We start from the raw sequence: 21,394 nt of genomic DNA, 5'->3' as shown, positions 1-21,394 counted from the left end.
GTAGTGGGTTGGCCAAATCGTTCTTGATCCAATAAATGTTAATAGAAAGAGCATTTTGTTATTATATATCTGAAAATACTCTTCGGCCTAATAATGAAAATAGCTGTTATAAAATAACAAAAAATATAAAGCAAGAAAACTTTCGGTTCAAATTTCCGAGGAGGAACTAAAGAAGAGACGAAGTAAAAAGAACAAGAGAATTAAGAACTAGGTGAAGAATATAAGTTGTAGCACTTAGGAAAAGTATCGCTGTGGAGGTATGTATGAAGTTGATTTAACTGCTAGTGGAAAAATGAAAAATAATACAGGTGAAGTAAGTATGGTAGAATAATCTCAGTGGAATTTGTATTCAATTCCTAGTTATACCAGTGACGATAAAATACGAGAGGAGTAACTTACGAAATTTTCTGCTTATTATGTATGTATAAGCATTGACCTTTTTGTGTATATCAATATTCTACATGCTGCATTTTGCTGCCCTAAATCGCCATCCTACGTCTCAAGTGTATTTTGATGGTTGCTTAATATGTTGAGTTTCTTTAATTAGCCGAATTTAGTATTTTTGGGTTGCTTTTGCCTACGCCTCGTATATGCTTATTATTAAATAAAAAAACGTCTAATTTAATTTAAGAATTAAGAATCACGAAATAAAGATTAATTGGGTTTCAATTTCAAAATTCAAGTTTTGTTAATGAACTTATGTATCTTAAATAGTTGTTAATGGTTATTGACGTGGTCTAAAGTATAAAAAATGTTTACTTTTAAAAATATGTTTTAAACGGAGACAATTTGTTTTTCTTATAGATTAGATAATTAAGGTCATAATATTTGAACTGATTGATTCCGAAAAATTTTATTAAAAATTATCAAATTGTCCTCAAGCTGTTAACAGTGATACAATAGTATTTGAGGTGTTATTTATTATCACTAAAATTTTTAAATGAAATTATTTTTTGTGTACTAAAGAAATAATTTGGAATATTGTTGTTTGGGATAATACTATTTTTATGCAAATATCAGGTATGTATCAAAATTAATTTTTAAGCGTATAATAAATTCTTTAATTAAAAACAAATTAAGTACAGTCTATATTATATTTCCCATTTATTATGACTTTTAAAACTTCAAACTATAGCATAAATAAATTCGTAAAAACCGGATGTATGTTCAGTTACTATTCTTTGAATAGTATGTTTTTATTTCTTTTAAAATTTATTGTAAGCAATATGAATATTGCTTTTACAGTTAGAGTGCCCTGCCCATCGGCAAAAATAGTAGACCGTCGGATCTCCAACGAAGTTCAACCACGATTTTATCTCTCATGCATTTGAGAGTACTGAAAGATGAAATCAAGGACTAGTAAAATATGTGAAAATTATAGCGTTTTCTGGGGGCATTAGCGTGAAAATTAAATTTCCTTTTGTAAAGAAAATCGCTTTTGCTGACACGATTTTATGCCTTTTCACGAATCGATATAGGGGTATTGATTATATTTTTAATAATTTTGGCATAAGAACTGCTAGTGCCCTAAGGGTGTTAACTATGACCTAAAGACGTAATATTAATAGGTCAGTGTCCGTGATTTTATCCTTTATACCAATTGAAAGATTGTTAGTTTTCACGATAAGGAACTTGCAAAAGAAAGGCATAACTGCAGGTCGGGAAAACGAAAAATTTTACCTTGCAACAGTTGCGGAAATTTTTCAGCTTCGGTCCGCGATTTTATTCCGCATAAATCAAAAAGGAACATATTAATAAAGATAAAAATAGTCATCATTTTTAATGACATAAGGTTCGGTAAAAATTTTCGTTCTTCTTCTTATGGTGCCGTGCACCTATAGTGCGTTGGCGAATTATCTTAAGGTCAGACGTCAGTCTTTTGCGGCATGCAAAAGTTCGCCAGTGTTAGTTACGCCTGTCCAGTTCTTTATATTTCGCAGCCACGACATTTGTTTGCGACCTACTCCTCTCTTGCCCTCAATCTTTCCTTGGATAATTAGTTGAGGGATTGCGTATTTTTCCCCTCTCAGGATGTGGCCCAGGTATCCAATCTTTCGTGCCTTGATCAAGCTGAGCAATTCTCTCTCAGTATTTGCTCTTCTTAGGACTTTCTCGTTTCTCACCCTATGTGTCCACGGTATGCGGAACATTCTTCGCAAGGTCCACATTTCGAAGGCTTCCAACTTCCTTCTTCTTCTTCTCCTTCTGCTTCTTCCAAAAGTTTTCGTAGACATAATTATTGGAAAAGGTGTTGAATTTTTTTTTTTTATTATTATGTCATTAAAAATGATGACTATTTTTATCTTTGCATATGCATATTTACAATCTACTCATAAACAGTACATCAAGTAATTAGTAAATATGATGCCAATATTGACTTAATTTAGGTACAGTCCAGCGACAGTTCTCCATTTTCACCTATGTAACCAGGTCTTCTGGCCAAATCCTCTTTAGTCTTCGTTCCTCCATTGGTGGCTGATATAATTCACTGATAATTTGGCTGTGGTGCGTTGAATTACGAATTTTGGCCTTGTCGTTAAAGGGGCGTTAGCTATCATACGCAGTGTTTTTGATTAGATGGTCTGCAAAATTTTTGTTTTTTAAGGTTTGTTACAGCCCCAGAGTTCTACGCCGCAAGTCCATATTGGTTTAAGTGTGACTTTGTAAAGCAGTATTTTGTTCTCCAATGACAGTTGTGACTTTATGCCGAGTAACTAATTCATTTGTTTTAATTTTATATGGTGCTGAGTTTTTCTGGCGTTAATGTTTTGCTCCCAGGTGAGCTTTCGGTTCTAATGCAACGCAAGATATTTTACAACGTCTCTAGCAGTAATGGGGCCATTATTTAGACAACTTGTGAACAAGTACATCTTCTTGTTTTAAATGTGATCTGGGCTGATTTTTCGATATTGACTTTAATTTTCCATTTTGTTAACCAATTCTCTAATGTATGTAAGACATTTTACAGCTTTCCAGATGCTATGTCTGGGTCTTTGTTTGAAACTAAAACGGCTGTCTCATCGGCAATAGTCGCCACAGTAACGTCATCTGTAATAGGTATATCAGCAGTTAATATTAGGGACCGAGGACACTTTCGTAAGGAACTCCGGATTGAATTAAGTGATAGGTTGAGAAATCATTATTGATTTTTACTTGGAACGAACGTTCGTTAATATACGACTTCAGAATAAAGGTCGTGGCATATTATCGTGCACGTTGCGTTTCCAGCACATAGCGTTTCCGAAAAATATAATTTAAATGGTTTTAAATATGAACAACGCACACTGTCCGGAACATAGCGTTTCAGACACTTAACGTTTCCGTTCAGTTTATTCGAAAACAATATTTTACTGATGTCGACGGCTACGTAACGAGTCGTAACCGGTTTGTAAGGATAATGTTAATTAGATGTCCGTCGTTTTCCCCTAGTTGTTTATTAAGGTCTTTGTTTGATTTTGATACAGAGTATTTAAAAAAATAATTTTCGAGGCTATTTTGTCATTTATGCATGTATTTTTATTGTTTTGTGACAATTAATCACGGAAGTGATAAACAATTAGGAATTTAATAATAATTATTAGGTTTAACAATTATTTTAGAATGAATAGGATTCAGTTTAAATATGTTTTAAATTTAATTTCACCTTCAGTTAAAAAACAAAATACTACATTTAACGAAGCCATACATATTAAACCAAAAAGTATTTTTAAAAAGAAGAGGTATCACTTCCGTACAAAAGTCCTAATTGTTTATCACTTCCGTGATTAATTGTCACAAAGCAATAAAAACACATGCATAAATGACAAAATAGCTTTGAAAATTATTTTTTTAAATACTCTGTATCAAAATCAAACAAATACCTAAATAAACAATGGGAAAACGACGGACATCTAATTCACATTATCCTTACCAACCGGTTACGGCTCGTTACGTAGCCGTCGGCATCGGTAAAATATTGTTTTCAAATATACTGAACGGAAACGTTAAGTGCCTGAAACGCTATGTTCCGGACAGTGTGCGTTGTTCATATTTAAAACCATTTAAATTATATTTTTCGGAAACTAAACGCTATGTGCTGGAAAAGCAACGTGCACGATAATATGCCACGACCTTAAAGTACATATTACTAGGCAGAAAAGATTTTAATTTATGTAGCAGACCGTTGTGCTAGACTTTATCAAAAGCCTGCTAAATATCGAGAAATACTGAACCATACATAGTCTTTTCTTTCAAACTTTTCTTGATTTTATTTATTATTCTATGACACTGTTAGATTGTTGAATATTTTTGACGGAAATCAAATTGATGGTAGTTAGATGTTAGGGAATTATATTCTCGAGTGGTGCAGTTTCGGTTATTCTATTTAGCAGAAGCCTTTTAAATATCTTGTACATCAAGGGTAACAAGCTTATCGGGCGATAGAAAGAAGGTTCTGTAGGCAATTTACCTTTTTTTCCAATCACTATAATATGAGCATATTTCCACTGGATTGGAAAATGGCTTAACTGCAGCATTTTATTGTAGATAATAGTAGGAATGAGAACCGCTTTCCTGGGTAGATGTTTTAGGATTCTCTATCGATTTCCTATTAGTTTTTAAATGGAACACCCTGTATATTACATACAATACACAGTGTCGAAAAAATACCTATTACTCACCTGTTTTTTTAAGTTTCGGCAAGTAACAATAAAGAAGAGCTTCTTCTTCATCAAACAGAGTCATTATGTGTTCGTAAGCTACGAATAAACGACTAAAAGTATAATTTGTTCATATTTACATGGCGAAAAGTCACATCGGCTTTCGCGCTAATGTGGGAAAACCTTGTCCGCTACCGCTCCGCCTGCGAATGTTCCGCATCGGAAAACTCGTGTCACAAAAGTTTCGCGTCAAAGTTTTTTTAAAAGCTAAAACAAATACCTTTAAAATTAAGGGTTTTTGAAATTTAATTGCACGTATGAAAGCTAAGTTATTCTGGAAAAAGCCCCATCGAATGCCTATATTACAATTGCTTTTTACGAAATTTATTATAACTCCGGTTCTAGTAATCGGATTTAAGTTTTACAAACGCCATTTTGTTCATATTTTTAAAAGGAACAATTTTGGCAAAATTAAATATCTCTAACACTTTAGGAGATACAATCATTTAAACAATTAAACTGTTAATAACAATATCGTTTGAATAAATTTGAAATATTTAAGTATTACACACATGTCCAAAAGTTTGGAATACGTACAAATAATATATCTACGCCTATGGTGGTTTTAAAACTGTTGTGGATATTCATTCTAGAGGGTTTTTAAATGAAAATGATAAAAAATTTGAATCATTTTTGTATGATTTTGATTACATTCAACTGATTAGCGTATTTACACATTATTTCAGTCTTTGTTTAAATTTGAATTGAGCCGTTTAAAAATGCCAAAAAACGTGATATCTCATTTTGACAGATCCAGAGTAATTTCTTTGTTACAACAGGACTTTAGTCAAAGTTATATCGCGAATATTGCTGATGTTACTTAGAGTGCTGTATCGAAAATTAAAAAAAAATTCCAAGATACAAATGACGTCAAGTATCGTCCCAGAAGTGGTAGAAATCGATGTACAACAGCAGCACAAGACCGGCAAATAACATTTATAGCTCGTAGAAATCGTCTGGAATCTACAAGTGATATATCGAGAGAAATTTCTAGTCTTCAAGGACTGAATATTTCACGGAAAACAATAACACGCAGACTAAATGTAGTAAATTTGTATCGTAGAAGACCGCTACGTGTTCCTAAACTAACCTACCAACACAAAAAAATAAGGGTGCAATGCGCTAGATAAATGGTGCATCATGATCCTAACTGGAATAACGTGATGTTCTCTCATGAGTCAAAAATTAACTTGGTATCTGATTCGCGAAGAACACTCATTTGGAGGGCCCCAGGACGACAAGCCCCACTAGAAACAGCTAAACCACGTGTCCCATTTGAAGGTGGCAGTATTATGGTTTGGGGTGGTATTATGAGTGCTACGCGGATGTCACTGCTGGTTCTGGAGAAAAGAGTCACTGGTGCTGTATACATCAAGGAAGTTTTAAATCCTGTCGTACGCCTATTCCGAGGCGCAGTAGGTGATGAATTTGTGTTTATTGATGACAACGCACCTCCTCATCGAACATCAGCAGTACAAAATTTTCTTGAAGAAGAAGGAATATCTACATTACAGTGGTCCTAGAATTCCCCCGACATGAACATTATTGAACATGCTTGGGACATTCTCAAAACACGCATCAAGAAGCGAAACAATCCCCATATTACACTTCGAGAACTTAAAGATGCTGCTCGTAAAGAATGGGAGAGAATTCCGCAAGCCCAGCTCGACCAGTTAATCGGCAGCATGCAAAATCGCCCACACGCTTGCATACAGGCCAATGGAGAAAATACTTATTATTAGTTTTATTAAAAATTTTTTTCTATTGTAATTTATTTTTAAATGTAAGTTGTACATTGTAAGTTTTTCACTCCAAGAAAATAAATATTTTTTTCGCATATCGTTTATCTGGTTTTGAGATTTATTTAGTATTGTTGGGAATTGAAACAAAATGATGTTTAACTATTCAGAAGAGTTTATATATAAAAATCAATAAAAAGATGAAATATTCCAATATTCCAAACTTTTGGACATATGTGTATATACATATATAACTAACGTTAGTTACTTTTTGGTACTACTATGATTAGTGCTTTGTAACTGCAAAAAAATTCTCCGGCGCACTACTAATTACAGAGGTAAGTACGTCATACTGTGTCTATGCGTCTACAATCAATAATACTATTAATAATTAAGGGGCGGTTAAAATTACAGACAAATTTAGAAAAAAATATTTTAACTTTGATAGTGGCATGTTGCCACCTTGCCAGCGAGAATTACAGCAGCATTACCTAAGAACGTCCTATACTCGTATAGGTAACATTTGGAGCAATACTTACTTGGATGTGCCCAACGACTTAAACGCTAACAATTATTATGGATGGGTACTGGTTGAGGGCTCGTACCGGAAGAAAAAGAAAAATCGTGGAAATTCACTCAAATTTTTAACAAATGTACGACTCATGCCACCAGTATAGACTTTTCGAATCGTTATGCCATGATACAAAGTATTTATTCTAGCTATAAGCAGTGTGTAGTTTTAATAGCATAAGCAATAAAATCGCGGACCTATGCTGCAAAATTTTTGCACTTTTCTGCGGTATAATTTTTCTTTTTACCGACCTGAGGTTATGCCTTTATGGTATGAAGGATAAAATCACGGACAGTGACCTATTAACATTAGATGTTTAAGTTTAATTAATACCTTTAGAGCACTAACCCTTATGCCAAAATTTTTCAAAATATAATTATTATTCGCTCTCCAACTTTTTTTTTGTTCTCGGACGTTTTTCCTCTAATTTTCTTGAAACAATTTACCTGTCAGACAGAAAAATCAGAAAACAAGTTCTCTCAGACAATATGAAAAGTTGTTTTTGCTGCTGTTAATAAAAGTATCATGATAAATTATCAAATTATCTATAAATTTCGTCACAATAGTTTTCCTAACATATTTGAGTCGTCAGACGCGTTGAATGACCTACATGACAACTTTATACTTGTGTTTTTCTTATAATTTTTAATTATTAATTAAAAAAAAAATAAGCTATTTAATAAAAAAAAAACATTGTCTGACGGAACATGTTAATCGATTTTCCTATTTGACAGGTGAAATTTTTCGGGAAAATTAGGGGGAAAACGTTCCAAAACCAAAAAAAGTCGCGGAGAAAAACCGTGTCAGACTCGGCCTAATAAGCGATACCCAAAGTTTGAAGGTAGTATCGATCATGAACTTTTTTGCCGACAGGAACTCTAACTATTATTTGAGAAACTTGCGTTCGATAATGAGCAATAAAATCTTTTAGTGATTTTAACAACTACACCGATTTGGAATCAAAAGACTTAGATAACCTTTAGTTGTAAATTGTGCATTGTGCATTATGCAGTGGTAAACTAGTCACATGACTTCGTTTATTACACAGTAAACAGATTTGAAGGAATAAAATGCACTAACAATTTTTTTATTTATTAATTTCAAGTCATACATTTATATCCTTGTTATTTGCTGTTAAAATTGTGCTTATACTCAACAAATTGTCATTTATATGTTGAGCTCTTTTTTCGTAAAACTAAATAACAAAATATCGGCGGTAATAAAATTAAATCATCCCATTCGTCGACAGGAATACTGTTATTTTGACTGAACTCTTTGGCCGAAAGACCGTTTAGCAATGCAACTCCCGTTTTGTCGTCAGTTAGTTTCATTAGCTTATCGTGCATTTTTTTGTATTATGGGTTACATTAGGTTATTACATTTTACGTTCCAATTGTCGATTAAAACCGTCACGATGCTGTTCCTAACTTGACTAACAAATCTTTGCCCATGACGTAATTAATGTCTTTTTTGATTAAAATTAAAGCATTGGCTATGTATTGACTCATTAAGCTCTGCATTGGTATTCCTTGACCTGACACAAATTCGTTGTAAAACCTAATATATCATACTTGTGCTTGTTTTTGGATTCGATGCAAGACATGCCGAAATAACAATCGCAAACAATGACCGTGTCTGAGTTGAAGGTTCAGCAACAACTGCTTCGGTGACTATTATGTACCAATGATTATCGTTTTGAAGCAAATTGTTGATATACAGCACTAAATATGAGCACACTACACCTTGGAAGTTTGAAGTTAATGAAATGATATTGGTCCACTAAAATTCATCAGCAACAAGAGAATTACTAAAATGCACATCTGAATAATAAGGAAATTCTTCGCCTTGCTTTCTACGTTGAAATTTCTTGGATGAAGCGTTCGAAGTGTAATAACCAATTCCAAGTATGGAGTGATGCTTCTGACTCGTTGACGGCTTCCAGTTGCATCTTCAAATGTATAACAGTGCACTGTTATATTTGCTTGGTTGAATAATGAGGAAAAAATGATCTCAATATAGCTCATATACTGGCAAACTTGATAGTGTGTGCCAAAAACCGCACATCTCTACTCTTTGTTACTTATTTGCAGATATATTTAATGGATTTTACTTAATTGCAAAATTAAATTTATCTAAATTCGGCCTTATAAAATGATTGTTTCTCTCTATTATACACGACGCGGCCCGAGCGCTTATCCTGTTATAAGCGCTTCATTAATGATTAAAAAACAATCTTTAAAAATAAAATAAGCCCAAATACTTACCGGGAAATGATAGAAATAGGTTTGAACTTGAAAATCAGTAATTTTACGTTTATTCTTTAGGTTTAAATTGTTTAATTGTTTAAAAATAGAGAAAATTTTACTGACCGAAAAAATTATTTATTACAATTTTAATTCTAATAATAATAAAAGTTTAAAATCTTTTTTTTTTTATTTAAAGTCTTTTCGCCTAGGCGACCTCTTGATTCTTATTTTGGGATGTCTTATGAAAGTGATCATGTAAAAAAATTTCACGGGAATATTTTTCCAAACGAATCCGAGCTTTTCACCTTGTTTTTATCAACTGTATGTTCTTATTATATTTTTAATTTTTTAAACTATAAAAAAATCTTTTTTAGATTACTGTTAGCAATGATTGGACTTGGAATCATTGTTGTCCTCTTTACTGCGTTTTACTTTTATCAGCTGTCTCGGAGAAATACCAAATACATGAGAAATGTTCCAGGTCCGAAGCCAAATATATTTTTTGGAAATTTATTGGAATTTGCTTTTATACCAACATACAGTAAGTTATTATATTAATATTAAATAAACGTTAAAATGAACTATAAAATTCCAGGCGAAAATGATTTGGCCAGATCGTTAGAAGTATACAAGCAGCAAAGTTTTATAAATATGTTTTATCGCCACGATTTAAATCATTTGTCATTATTATCTATAGTATAAGTCACTCGGTTTCTTCGGATTTCTTTTGTTTTTCGTTGCAATTTGGAAAGAAATTTCAAAACTATCCTGTATTTTGTTAGTTTACAATATTTAAAACCAATGCTAAAATTTAATTTATTACGTTAGGTTCTAGATACTCTGACCGTCGATCTGTGATGTTCATTTATTTATTGTTATTGTTTTTTTAATGTAGTCTATTAAATACCCCTGCAGGAGTACTGGAGATATTTACTTGGGAAATATTATCTTGTCTAATATGTTATGATAAATCAGAAACTTTTGGTCTTTGTCTTTTATTCAAAATACCTTAAATCTTTATTTTATCGAAATTAAGTCATACGGCTCTCACTTCCTTTAACCAAAAATTTACTCATCTCAGATACATACCGAAACAAAACAATTGAGCTCTAATGGGACTTTTTCCGGGTTATCAAATCCTAGCTCACATAGTATAACGGAGTATCTTCCAAAAATTTTCGTATCCATCTGGAAGTCGAGAGTATTACAGCTTTCTGCATGGTCTTATAAAGGTGTTTACTTGCACCTAGCAGCTTTTTGTAAGAGTAGGTTCCTTTCATATTTTCCATTCTCTCTTTATTTGTATCATGTGCCACTAATTAGTCTATGAGCACAGTGCGGTCTCACTATAACTTGATAGTATTGATAATATGGGAAATGTTTTTTTGGAGAAGTCCCAGTTTATTATTTATGTCTTGATGAAGGATTATTACTACTGAGTTGATGTTATTTATATTCAGTTACAGCAAATGCCTGGCAGCCCACAGTAAGACGTTGGATGGTTTCTTGGGCTTGACATTGATATCAGTATTGGTCGTTTTGGATCTAAGGGTATTTGACCATAGATTTCTTTTAGTTTTTAGTTTTAAATAACCTCTTTCTAAATGGCGAGTATGGAACATTCAATTTCAGGGAACACCTTTTCTGATATTAACCAATAGTTGGATGCTATATTGTCTACATAGCCTTGGTTGATTTTATTGGGATGTCGTGCAAGCAGAGTTTTACTCAGATGTTTTGTTAAATACTACCCTGAAACATACAACTAAAATTTTGCAATAACAACAGATGAGCAGCAAGATCTCCGTACGGGAAGCTAGAACAATAATAATTAGTAAAGAACTAATAAGATGAACACTATCAATCGATGGAGTTAAAAAAGAAGTGAGGGATCAAGTACAAATAGATTAAAAGCAAAGTACAACGAGCAAATAGATTAGCAGGATGCCTCAAAAACACTGTATGACGTAACCTACATATTAACCTACACAAAATGTAATGTATAAGGTATAAATAAGTGGTCATTAAATAAAAAAAAGTACGGAACAATCACATTAGTATAATGGCGAACATAAGTGTCGTCAAAATAACAAGGGATAAATCATTAAGTAGTAGAAGAAGTATCGGCCAACTGCTCAAGAAATAGAGTGACAACCTTCCATAAATAGAGACAACAACCCGCCAATAAACTAAACAAATTGCTTATATGAAGGAGAAAGAAGAAGAAAAATAACTGTTTCCTAATAGATTGGTCGGCTAGTTAATATAAAATATGATAATAAATACCTGAACACTTCTAAACCTCCTGAAAATATTATCTTAAACAAAGACTTTGATTTAATGTATAATTTATTTTATTAGAATTGCACTTATCTCTTTAGTTGTATTATCAAAATCTATTGTATGGTATATGGTCTGAATTGAGTATACAGTAAGGGGTAGAATTATGGAATAAATTCATTTTTTGAGAATAGACGATTTTGAAGACAAATAGACAAATTGGACTTCGTAAGTCCTATGTCTCCACGCAACGTGAACGGAAGTAGAACCGGAAGATGATATTTGAACTCTTCGTGTAACTTTGCGTGGATTGATATTTGATGTTACTCATTTTTGCAAAACTTCCGGTCTTATCTTTTTACCCAGAAATGACATCAAAACTAAAATTAATTATTCTAAAGTTCTAATTTATATTATAATTATAAAGTTCTAATTTTCAATACGCGTCGGATGATATATCATGTGTATTATTTCTTCGACTTCGTACTTTTCCTTACAACTTTTTAACCGGAAGTTAAATTAAAACCATAAGTACATATTTGTTACATACACTTTAAAACAGTATTTTCGGTTGCAATTCTGGAACCAGAAGTACGACTTTAAACTTTTCATATGTAATGCCATATTTTGATTATATACTCTCATCCGACACCTCATTTGTTATTCTATATGTTCTAATAACGAAGGAGTTGCGTGTACGGAAGGACATACAAACATGGATAATTCAAGGTTTTCACATTTTAATGTTGAAAAATGGGTTAAAACAATTATGATATTTTGGCATATATGTCATATTAGTGATGATATTTGCATCAGCATTCACAGTTTAAAAGAAATTAACAGTGCCTAAATTGAAATAAAGGTGGTAGTATTTAACGCTGATGAAACGTTTGTGGGTAAAAAAGAGCCAAGTGCCAAGAAAAAACTGGATGACATCAAATATTATAAAGCTCGTAGAAGAAAAACGAATATACAAAAATACAAATAAAGAAAAATACAACGAAATGAAGAAACTAGTAGAAACACAGATCAAGGAAGCTAAAGAACGCTGGTTGAAAGAAAATTGCAAAGAAATATAAGAATTCAATATTAAATACGACACACATATAACATAAATAAGAAACTGAAAAAAATTATGGGTAATACACAGAAGAGAATACTACACATTATAAACTCCAATGGAGATCTCTAATGATCAGAAGAAGAAAAACAACAAACTACTTCAGTCGGTTACCCTCACTCCTTTTACTCTAGTCGGAACGCAAAGTACTCTTTGTTTACAATACTAATGTCTAAACAATTTTTAACACTTTTTTTGTTAAAAATTTTGTTAAAAACTTTGACTTATTCTTTAACAGATTGGTTAGTTTCAGCCATTACTGTTGTTAATTAAAAGAGGACTATCTTGGCTCTGGATCAGCTTTAGAAATTAGCTCATATTTTAAAAAATCTTACAAATAAATTAAATTTTATAATAAACTGTTCAACCGGTCTAGCCTATCTTTTGCAAATAACTCAAACACATAAGACTCTCAAGTTCAGGTAAATTTAAACAAATTTTAATAAATAATAAAAAATTTATTAAAAATATTTACAAACATCAATTTGGTTGTTCATTTTACAATACCTGTTTTGTTTATCATCCGATTTTAATTTAGCGTATCTCATTTTGTATCTCACTCTAACTTCATTAGAATACAAAGATTGCAATGGGCCGGACATGTGATACGAATGGGAGAGGATAGGCTACCAAAACGAGCACTGAACGCCAGAATGCAGGGAAAGAGACCAGTTGGAAAGCCAAGAAAGCGCTGGGAAGACACAGTAAGCAGCGACGCACAAGCACTTTTAGGAGTCCGTGTATGGAGAAGAGCAGCCACAGACAGACAAGGGTGGAGGCAAAAAATAAAGGAGGCCAAGGCTCATTTTGGGCTGTAGTGCCGTAGAAGAAGAAGTATCTTATTTTGTGTATCTTCTTTTTTTCTGAAAATTTTGTCTGTTAACGTCAAATCCCTAAATAGACAAGTTTATAAGTTAGGACGACCAACCAAGAATAATGAGTTTAACGTTTTAATTGTTTATTTAAATATATTTCCACTAAAAAATTTAGAAATCCTTAGATAATAGTCTTTTTATAATACCTTATACTGCACATGTCAAATGTCAATCCCGTCTATATAGTTATGACGAAAAAAGGTTTATTTCTTTTTAAGTTGATTGGTCTATATATAGGTCTTTAAATACGAACCGTATTTAAAAAACGTTTTCGCTAACCGAACAACTACTACGACTACTATCGGTTTACAGCGTTCTCCGACGCCTTCCGACTCCTAACCGCCATTCTTCTCTATTTAACCATAGGCCTGAAGGGATTTCTCTTTCCTCTAGTTCTTTTTCAATTCCCTCTCTCCAGCTTTTTCACGGCCTTCCTCTTTTTCTTCTTCTTTGTGGTGTCCACGTCAAAATCTGTTTTGGAATCCTGTCATCTGGCATTCTCTGTACATGGCCGCACCATATTAACTGTTTTGTTTTTATGTCGTCAACTATTGTATGCTTGACTCCCATCATTTCTCGTATTCTCTCATTTGGTATCCGATCTCTTCTTGATTTGCCTGCTGCTCTTCTCCAGAAGTCCATTTTTGTTGCTAGTAACAGTTTCTCTGTTCTTTGTTTCATTGGCCAAACTTCACTGCCATATGTGATTACACTTTTAAGTATGGTGTTGTATATGACTTGTTTGTTCGCTTTAGATATTGTTTGGTCCCACAGAATGCCGTTCATCATGGATATGGCTTTTCTACCCTGTATGTTTCTGTCTTTTATAGCAGCATCGAGTGTTCCATCTTGAGTTATCTTCATACCCAAGTACTTGTATTCATTACAGTGTCTAATTTATACCCCATGGTTCAATATAATGGACTGCTTTGTCCTTCCAATACATATGGTTTCAGTTTTCTTAATGTTGACTTCTAGACCCCATTTGTTATATTTTTCTATTAGCTTTCGAGTCATGTAACTCAAGTCGTCATGATCCTGAGCAATCAGTATTTGGTCATCAGCGAAACATAAGGTGTACAGTGTAGTCTCGTGATTGATAGGGATTCCCATGCCATTACATTTTCTTTTTCACAGCTTGAGTGCTTGTTCCAGATAATTTTTGAGAAGGGTAGGCGAAATATAGCAACCCTGCTTTAGTCCTTTCGTGACCTTAAATCCCTCAGATATCCTTGATCCAGTTTTAATTTTTGCAGTCATTCCATTATACAGACTTTGGACTGCTTTGATAAGACCATTGGTTTGCTGTAGGGTTGACTATAGTTTACTGAGAGGTACACTGTCATATGCTTTTTGTAAGTCTACGTACACCAGGTGAACTTATTTATTGACGGCTGTTTTTTTCTTAATAACTTGCGTAATAGAGTACAAGTGGTCTACTGTGGATCGCCCAGCTCTAAAACCAGCTTGCTCCTCTGCTTTGTAATCTCTATAGTCATTTCGAACAACTACTTCGAAGTAAACGATCACTCTCTGAACGATGCTTCTCAAAAAAAAATCGAACATGATGCTATCACCCCATTAGAAAAACGTATAGTCGTTAGTTGTCCTAAATAGTTAACCACCATTTATTTGCTAAAAGTATTTAGTAACTTTAGTCAAAGATCAAAGTTCGACTGTTATCCCCCAAAAATTATTTGACTTGAAAAACGTCTTTGTTTAGATACTTAAAGCAAACAATACGTGAAGGCAGAATTATGTATTGAATAGTTACACAGATACCACTAGGAATATTCTTCAGGAATCTATCATATAGATAAACTCAGATAGGATAACACCAGAATTAATCTTCGCTGAGATATTTAAACAATTATATCATCAAGAAAACCAAAAGTCCAAACAATAATGTGGACTCAACAGAGTTCAATGATAGATCTAAAATTGCCCATGGAACTAGATAAGGAGCCTTTGGGTAAACATTTAAATATAACAAATCTTACAGCCCATGTCAATATTTAACTGTGTTTTAGGCTAAAGTTTTTACCTTGATGGCCTGCATTGATGAATTCCTGAATGGAGGCCCCAAAGCAAAAAAATCAACATTTTTTCAAATAGTAAAGCTACTGTTCTGGTGAGAAACTGCAAAGATCTCCTCAACAACCTGACAAAAAAAAACAAAATGTCTTTTATATGGATGCCGGTTCGCAAAAAAGTACGTAGGAATGGCAGATTTGTTGACAAACTAGGCACGAGAGAAATATTTGTAGGGAGGGAACCATTATGTGGCATCACCATGGATGCTGCAAGAAACAAGCTTCAGAAGTGGATGATAAGGCATCATCAAAAAAATGGAGAGCTAACTAAGAGCTATTTTAGAGCAAATACAGATTAAGAAAATAATCAAGCATATTGATAAAGAACTCTCGATAATTTGATGAACCTCAATGAACTCAAGATAAAAATGGTCAGTGAAATGGTGACTGGATGTAGTAGTTTAAGAAACCACCTACAAAAACTGGGTAAAGTGAATGAACCATGTTAAAGAAAGTGCGAAATGGAAGACGATACTGTCATAAACATCATATCTTATTATATTGTGCTAATTGATATGAGGTAGGATTTCACGGGACAATTAAGCATTAAACTAGAGGAGATTCTTAAACTACCGATAGGGAAACTGTTTGCCCCTGTTTAGGCCATGTGGCTTATTAGAGTGTAATGGAAAAAACAGGTTTTGTTACAAAAGTCTTATAACCAAATGCCAGAAATTAACTAAGAAGAAAAAGAGGACTTCTATTTATTGATTGTGACTATTTTGAAAAGTAGCATACCTAAGTTCCTTTATATATACTGTTTTGTACTTGACTGTATTAAAACTTAAGTAGGCAACTCTGGTTTTATTGATAATTTTTTTTTTCAGAGTATTTAGACGTTTTTTTAGGATATATACGTCACTATGGTAAATTAGTCAAGGTCTATGATGGACCATTTAGTATGGCATTGGTTGCTACAGATGAGAAATTCGTGGAGCATGTATTAAGTTCGACGAAATATATTGACAAAGCTGACCAATATGATTACCTTAAAGGATGGTTAGGAGAGGGATTATTAGTTAGTACAGGTAAAAAGATATAGGTATATTGGTATATTATAAAGTTGGTGCATATAATCAAAATGTACGATAAAAATTGTCAGCGTGAGATAATATTTTTAAGATCTTGACTCAAAATTATTTTTTTTTATCAGAATATTTATGGATTTAGTTATCTACTGTTTATTTATGATAAATCGGATGACGAATTTGTACTTTAAAAAGTGTAAGATAAAAAATAGATATGGTGCGCGTCCCGGTCAAAGAAAAATATAATCCTATTTATTACCTCGAGAGCCACGTCTTTTAAAACATTTTTTGATAATAATTCTTTGACACTTCTATAATTCTAGAAAGTTTATAGTAAATATCTCCTATCTTACAAATGATAATAATTTTTTGTGCAGAACATAAAACACTTTACAAAATAATTAAATTAACTACGTTATTTATGAAAAAACCTTATTTTCATCAAAATATTAAAAATAGCTTAAGAACACTGTTCACAATCATACTTCTTATAGCTCCATACTAATTGGGAACACTTTCTTTTTTTAAACAGTTACTTAGAACTTTTTCCAAAAGTATAGACTACTGGTATAAGTTCATCGGAATCAAACAACAAAGATTTTATTAATAAAAATTAAAAACAAACAAAAAGGACTCCATATATCGGTGTATGTAGTTTACGCGTTATCTCAAAAATATATGTACTGTTGTCACCACTCAACTTTTTATGATTTTAATAACTGAAAAAAAAAAGTCGGAAAAGTATGAAATACTAAAAAAGAAGTGTTTTGACTTAATTTCAAGGTAGATTAAATTGCAAATTTTAAAACACGGGCAATGGCATTGAAGGTATAATTCAACTCGTTTTTTTTTATTAATGGCACAAACATGTACATATTTCAATTGTATGTTACACATATTACAATTAAACAAAAATATTTCTTAACGCAAACCATGTACAAAGATAAGCAGTCAAAACTAAACTTTGCTGTATAACGAAATTATTTTGAACAATTTATACAAAGTTTTTTATAAAGATATGAAAGAGAATGAGCTGCGATTTCCGACCAAGCCGGGTCTCTTAATTTACCCGTTGAAGAATGTGTCTTATCAATATTAGACAAATTTCGTTTATAGTGTATTAAACTTTTGTAAATTGCATACATTATTTTAATTCTTATACTTTGCCCGAAATATACAGGGTTTCCATTAATAATTGAACATATTTGAACTATAGATTCCTGGGATTAAAATTTTAAGGGTTCCTGTGTGGCCAACTGGGTAAATGCTCTTAAAGGGTAAATATGGCTCCTTACTGAGGTACAGGGTGTTTTATTTAAAAATTTTAAAACTATTTGTACCCAGAACTTTAAAACTTTTTGACATATCCTGTCATACTAAGCAGGAAGTGCAGGTACTTTACACTCTGGCTACTAACAGAGGCTACTAACAAAGGCGTACAACATGGGAAGGGAATTGTTGAGCCCTCCCAAATTCAACTCCACTGGTGTAATTGTCATTTTAGTACAATTTTTATATCCTCCACTACTTTTTATGTAAATAATATACTCTTCATTTGTAACGATAAAGTAATTATTTTTCTAGATAGGTACTTGAAGTTAAAAATGAAGAGGCACAGTTATTTTGATTGATGCATTAATTAAGTCAGTATTTTTGGGTCATAGCATTTTATTTCTTACTATTTTTTAAGTTTTATTAGAAAATCTTTTTATTGGCGAGGTTACATTTACACGTAGATGAGTAGTTAACTGAATAAACAGCCACAGCTGGGATACTGAAAATCCCCATCTATTTTGAGTCACATATTCCACATGGATTTAAGATTACTGTATGGTGCGTTATATTTTAGATAGTGTGTTGGGTCCTTAGAAATTAACAGTAAATTTTAATGGTAACTGGTATTTACAGTTTCTACAAACTACATTTTTTGACGATCTAGAAGATTTGCCACTTAATCAAAGAAAATATGCGTGGTTCATGCCGAATAGAACTCTGCCTCATTGTCCGTTAATAGTACGGAACTATCTAGATCAACTAATTTCCTCATCGTTGGATTGGCAGAGGTAGTGAAGTTCAGTGGCCGCCTAGAACACCCGATGTAATCCCTTAGATTTTTTTTTTAAGAATATAATAGATATAATATTATAAAATCACTGGTATACTTCCAAGAATTAAATAATCGTCAACAACTAGCAAATAGTAAATTCCGTAATTTTATTACCAATCTGGAAAAGACAGCAAATAGTAAATTCCGTAATTTTATTACCAATTAGCCAACCATATTTTTTAAAATTAGAAGATCGTTTAACGAAATAATTAATAAGCTATTTGAAGTAAATGGGCTTCACATTAAACATTTGTTATAAAAGATTCAGTTCAAATTATAACAAAACAGTTTTTCAAACCACAATTTATTTTTATACTTTGAATGCATCTACATAGGTAGGTAGGATCTAAAAATACAGGATGTATTGAAGTAGTCATACTAATAAATAATGGAATACCGAAATTTATCATACAATATGAAACACAATAAATGGTAGACTCATAAAAATAACATTAGAACAAACCAAATTTGGAAGATATTTTTGGGTCATTTGGATTGGCCATTAAAAATAGCAGAGAGGAACATTTACTACAGTTTACCAGTGAAAACAAACTAGTGAAAACAAATATATTTTGTAAACATCACCCAAGATGGCTATCAACGTGGACTAGCGTAAATAAAGAACACAAAAATCAAATCCATTATATAACCGTGCGAAAAAGATGAGAAACATCAGTAATAAATTTAAAAGCTATCCCTGTAGCATACTGTGGATCAGATCACGAGCTGCTAAAACTGAAATGCAGGCTCACACTTCAGACAGCTAGAAAAATACATCAAACATCAAACATCAAACAAATGATCAACAGGGAAAACCCAAAAATATAGAAGACACAAATAAAACAAGAAATGGAATATAAAGCTAGATACATTCAACGGAGAAAAAGAGCACACCGCGTAAAATAACTGCCATGTAAGTCGCAAACTATTTAAAAATGTTTAATATTTGACCTGAAAGTTCACACCACAACTTCAAAAAATTTAAAACCATAATGGAGAACAGAGACATAGAAGGAATTGCAGAAACCTGGAAAAATTACTGCTGAAAATTATACAAAGATACTTTAAAAGATACATTAGTCTCAGATCACAAGAAACAAAAAATCTAAGAGGCAGAAATAATAATTTTTTACTGGCACAAGTAAAGAAGACTGTTGAATTTATTATATAATATATCCTGTAATAGTATTAATCTTAGTTCTAGGTTTAATTGTACTAATCGCGGAAATCTTTCGGAATATATATATATATATATATATATATATATATATATATATATATATATATATATATATTAATATATATATATATAAATTAAGGAACACTCGAAGAATGATGGGTTTTCCGGTCAACGTGGAGAAAAAACAGACAAAGAAGGTAGCTACTTCATCTATTTATTGAAGACGTTTCGCGTTCTAATCAGAAAGCATCATCAGTTCATCTAAAACCAAAAATGAGAAACCAAACATCCATAGAAAAGATATTATAAGTGTTTTACCTCTAAAAGATATGTAGCAGTCAATGATATTTAAAATGTAAAGAAGCTTACGATAATGGAAATTATAATATTACGTTGTATAAACAATTAATTTTAACTAAATACAGTTTACAAATTAACTCAAACTTAGCACAGCAAAAGACCATGTGGTAATTGTACATGCATATAAAAAATATGTAAAAAACTTAAAAAACATTAATTCGCAGAGAACTAAAAAGATCTAAAACATCCCAAGATGCACTTTCAACAGTATATCTATCTATCTATATAAGGATTTTTACAGCTGTCACCGCCTTCCTTCTTTCAGCCAACGTCTCCAGTCCTTTCTGTTCTGCCATTCTCCATCTTTAAGGTCTCGTCTTTCCATGGCCTAGTCCACTTCATCCCTCCATGATCTTCGGGGTCTACATCTTTTCCTCCTTCCTATTGGGCTCCAATCCGAGATCTTCGCTATCCACCTTGTATGATCTGTTCTTCTCACATGTCCATACCAAATAAAACGTTTTTCTTCGATGTAGCAGAGTATATCTTGTTCTACTGTAATTCTTCGTTTTATCTCCTTATTTCTGATGCGATCCATTTTTGTCACTGCAGCTTATTCTCATGAACTCCATTTCAGTTGCTGTGATTTTGGACCTGTTTCATTTATTTATTACCCAATTATCTGCTCCATAGGTCATTATACTGCGTACCAGGGTGTTATAAATTCTCTTCTTTGTATTTCTCGTAATCTGTTTATCCCACAGTACCTTGTTCATTTGTTTCATACATGTTCTTGTCTGTACTAATCTGCTGGTTATCTCTTGCTCGGTGGTTCCATTTTTTGTAATTTTAACTTAAGGTAACATTATTAAATTGATTAAGATTAAATTATAGTGATATTTAAAAAAAATATAATTAGGTAACCACTCTTAAGCTTCTTAGTTGCGGCCGATTAAATGAGAGCAACAAATAGAAACCACGCCAACCAACGAGAAAAGACAGTGGCCTTGAGGTCAAAATATGACAGAACAACAAGGCGTATTTAAATAATTTACGTTGTCGCTGAATAGCAAGCTAACAGATGAAGATTGATTTCACTTACAACAGTCCAAGTTTCATAACATTTGGAACTGAGACTAATGAAGATTCTATGAATCA

The 21,394-nt window shown here is 32.5% G+C and overlaps 1 protein-coding gene across 1 annotated transcript in view; it reads left to right on the top strand.

The window, feature by feature from the left end:
* The first annotated feature begins 840 nt into the window (after window positions 1–840).
* The window catches only part of LOC140452294 (cytochrome P450 4C1-like), a 59,044-nt gene continuing 38,490 nt past the window's right edge, over window positions 841–21,394 (top strand). The window contains exons 1-3 of the mRNA XM_072546465.1: window positions 841–1,020; window positions 9,628–9,794; window positions 16,449–16,649. Coding sequence (XP_072402566.1) covers window positions 9,641–9,794; window positions 16,449–16,649 — 355 coding nt within the window. The 5' untranslated portion in view covers window positions 841–1,020; window positions 9,628–9,640. The remainder of the gene's footprint in view (window positions 1,021–9,627; window positions 9,795–16,448; window positions 16,650–21,394) is intronic.

The sequence above is a fragment of the Diabrotica undecimpunctata genome, chromosome 1 (genome assembly GCF_040954645.1).
Source record: "Diabrotica undecimpunctata isolate CICGRU chromosome 1, icDiaUnde3, whole genome shotgun sequence".
Taxonomy (NCBI): Eukaryota; Metazoa; Arthropoda; class Insecta; order Coleoptera; family Chrysomelidae; genus Diabrotica; species Diabrotica undecimpunctata.
The sequence above is the reverse complement of the archived record's forward strand: the minus strand, read 5'-3'. Positions and strand labels throughout refer to the sequence as shown.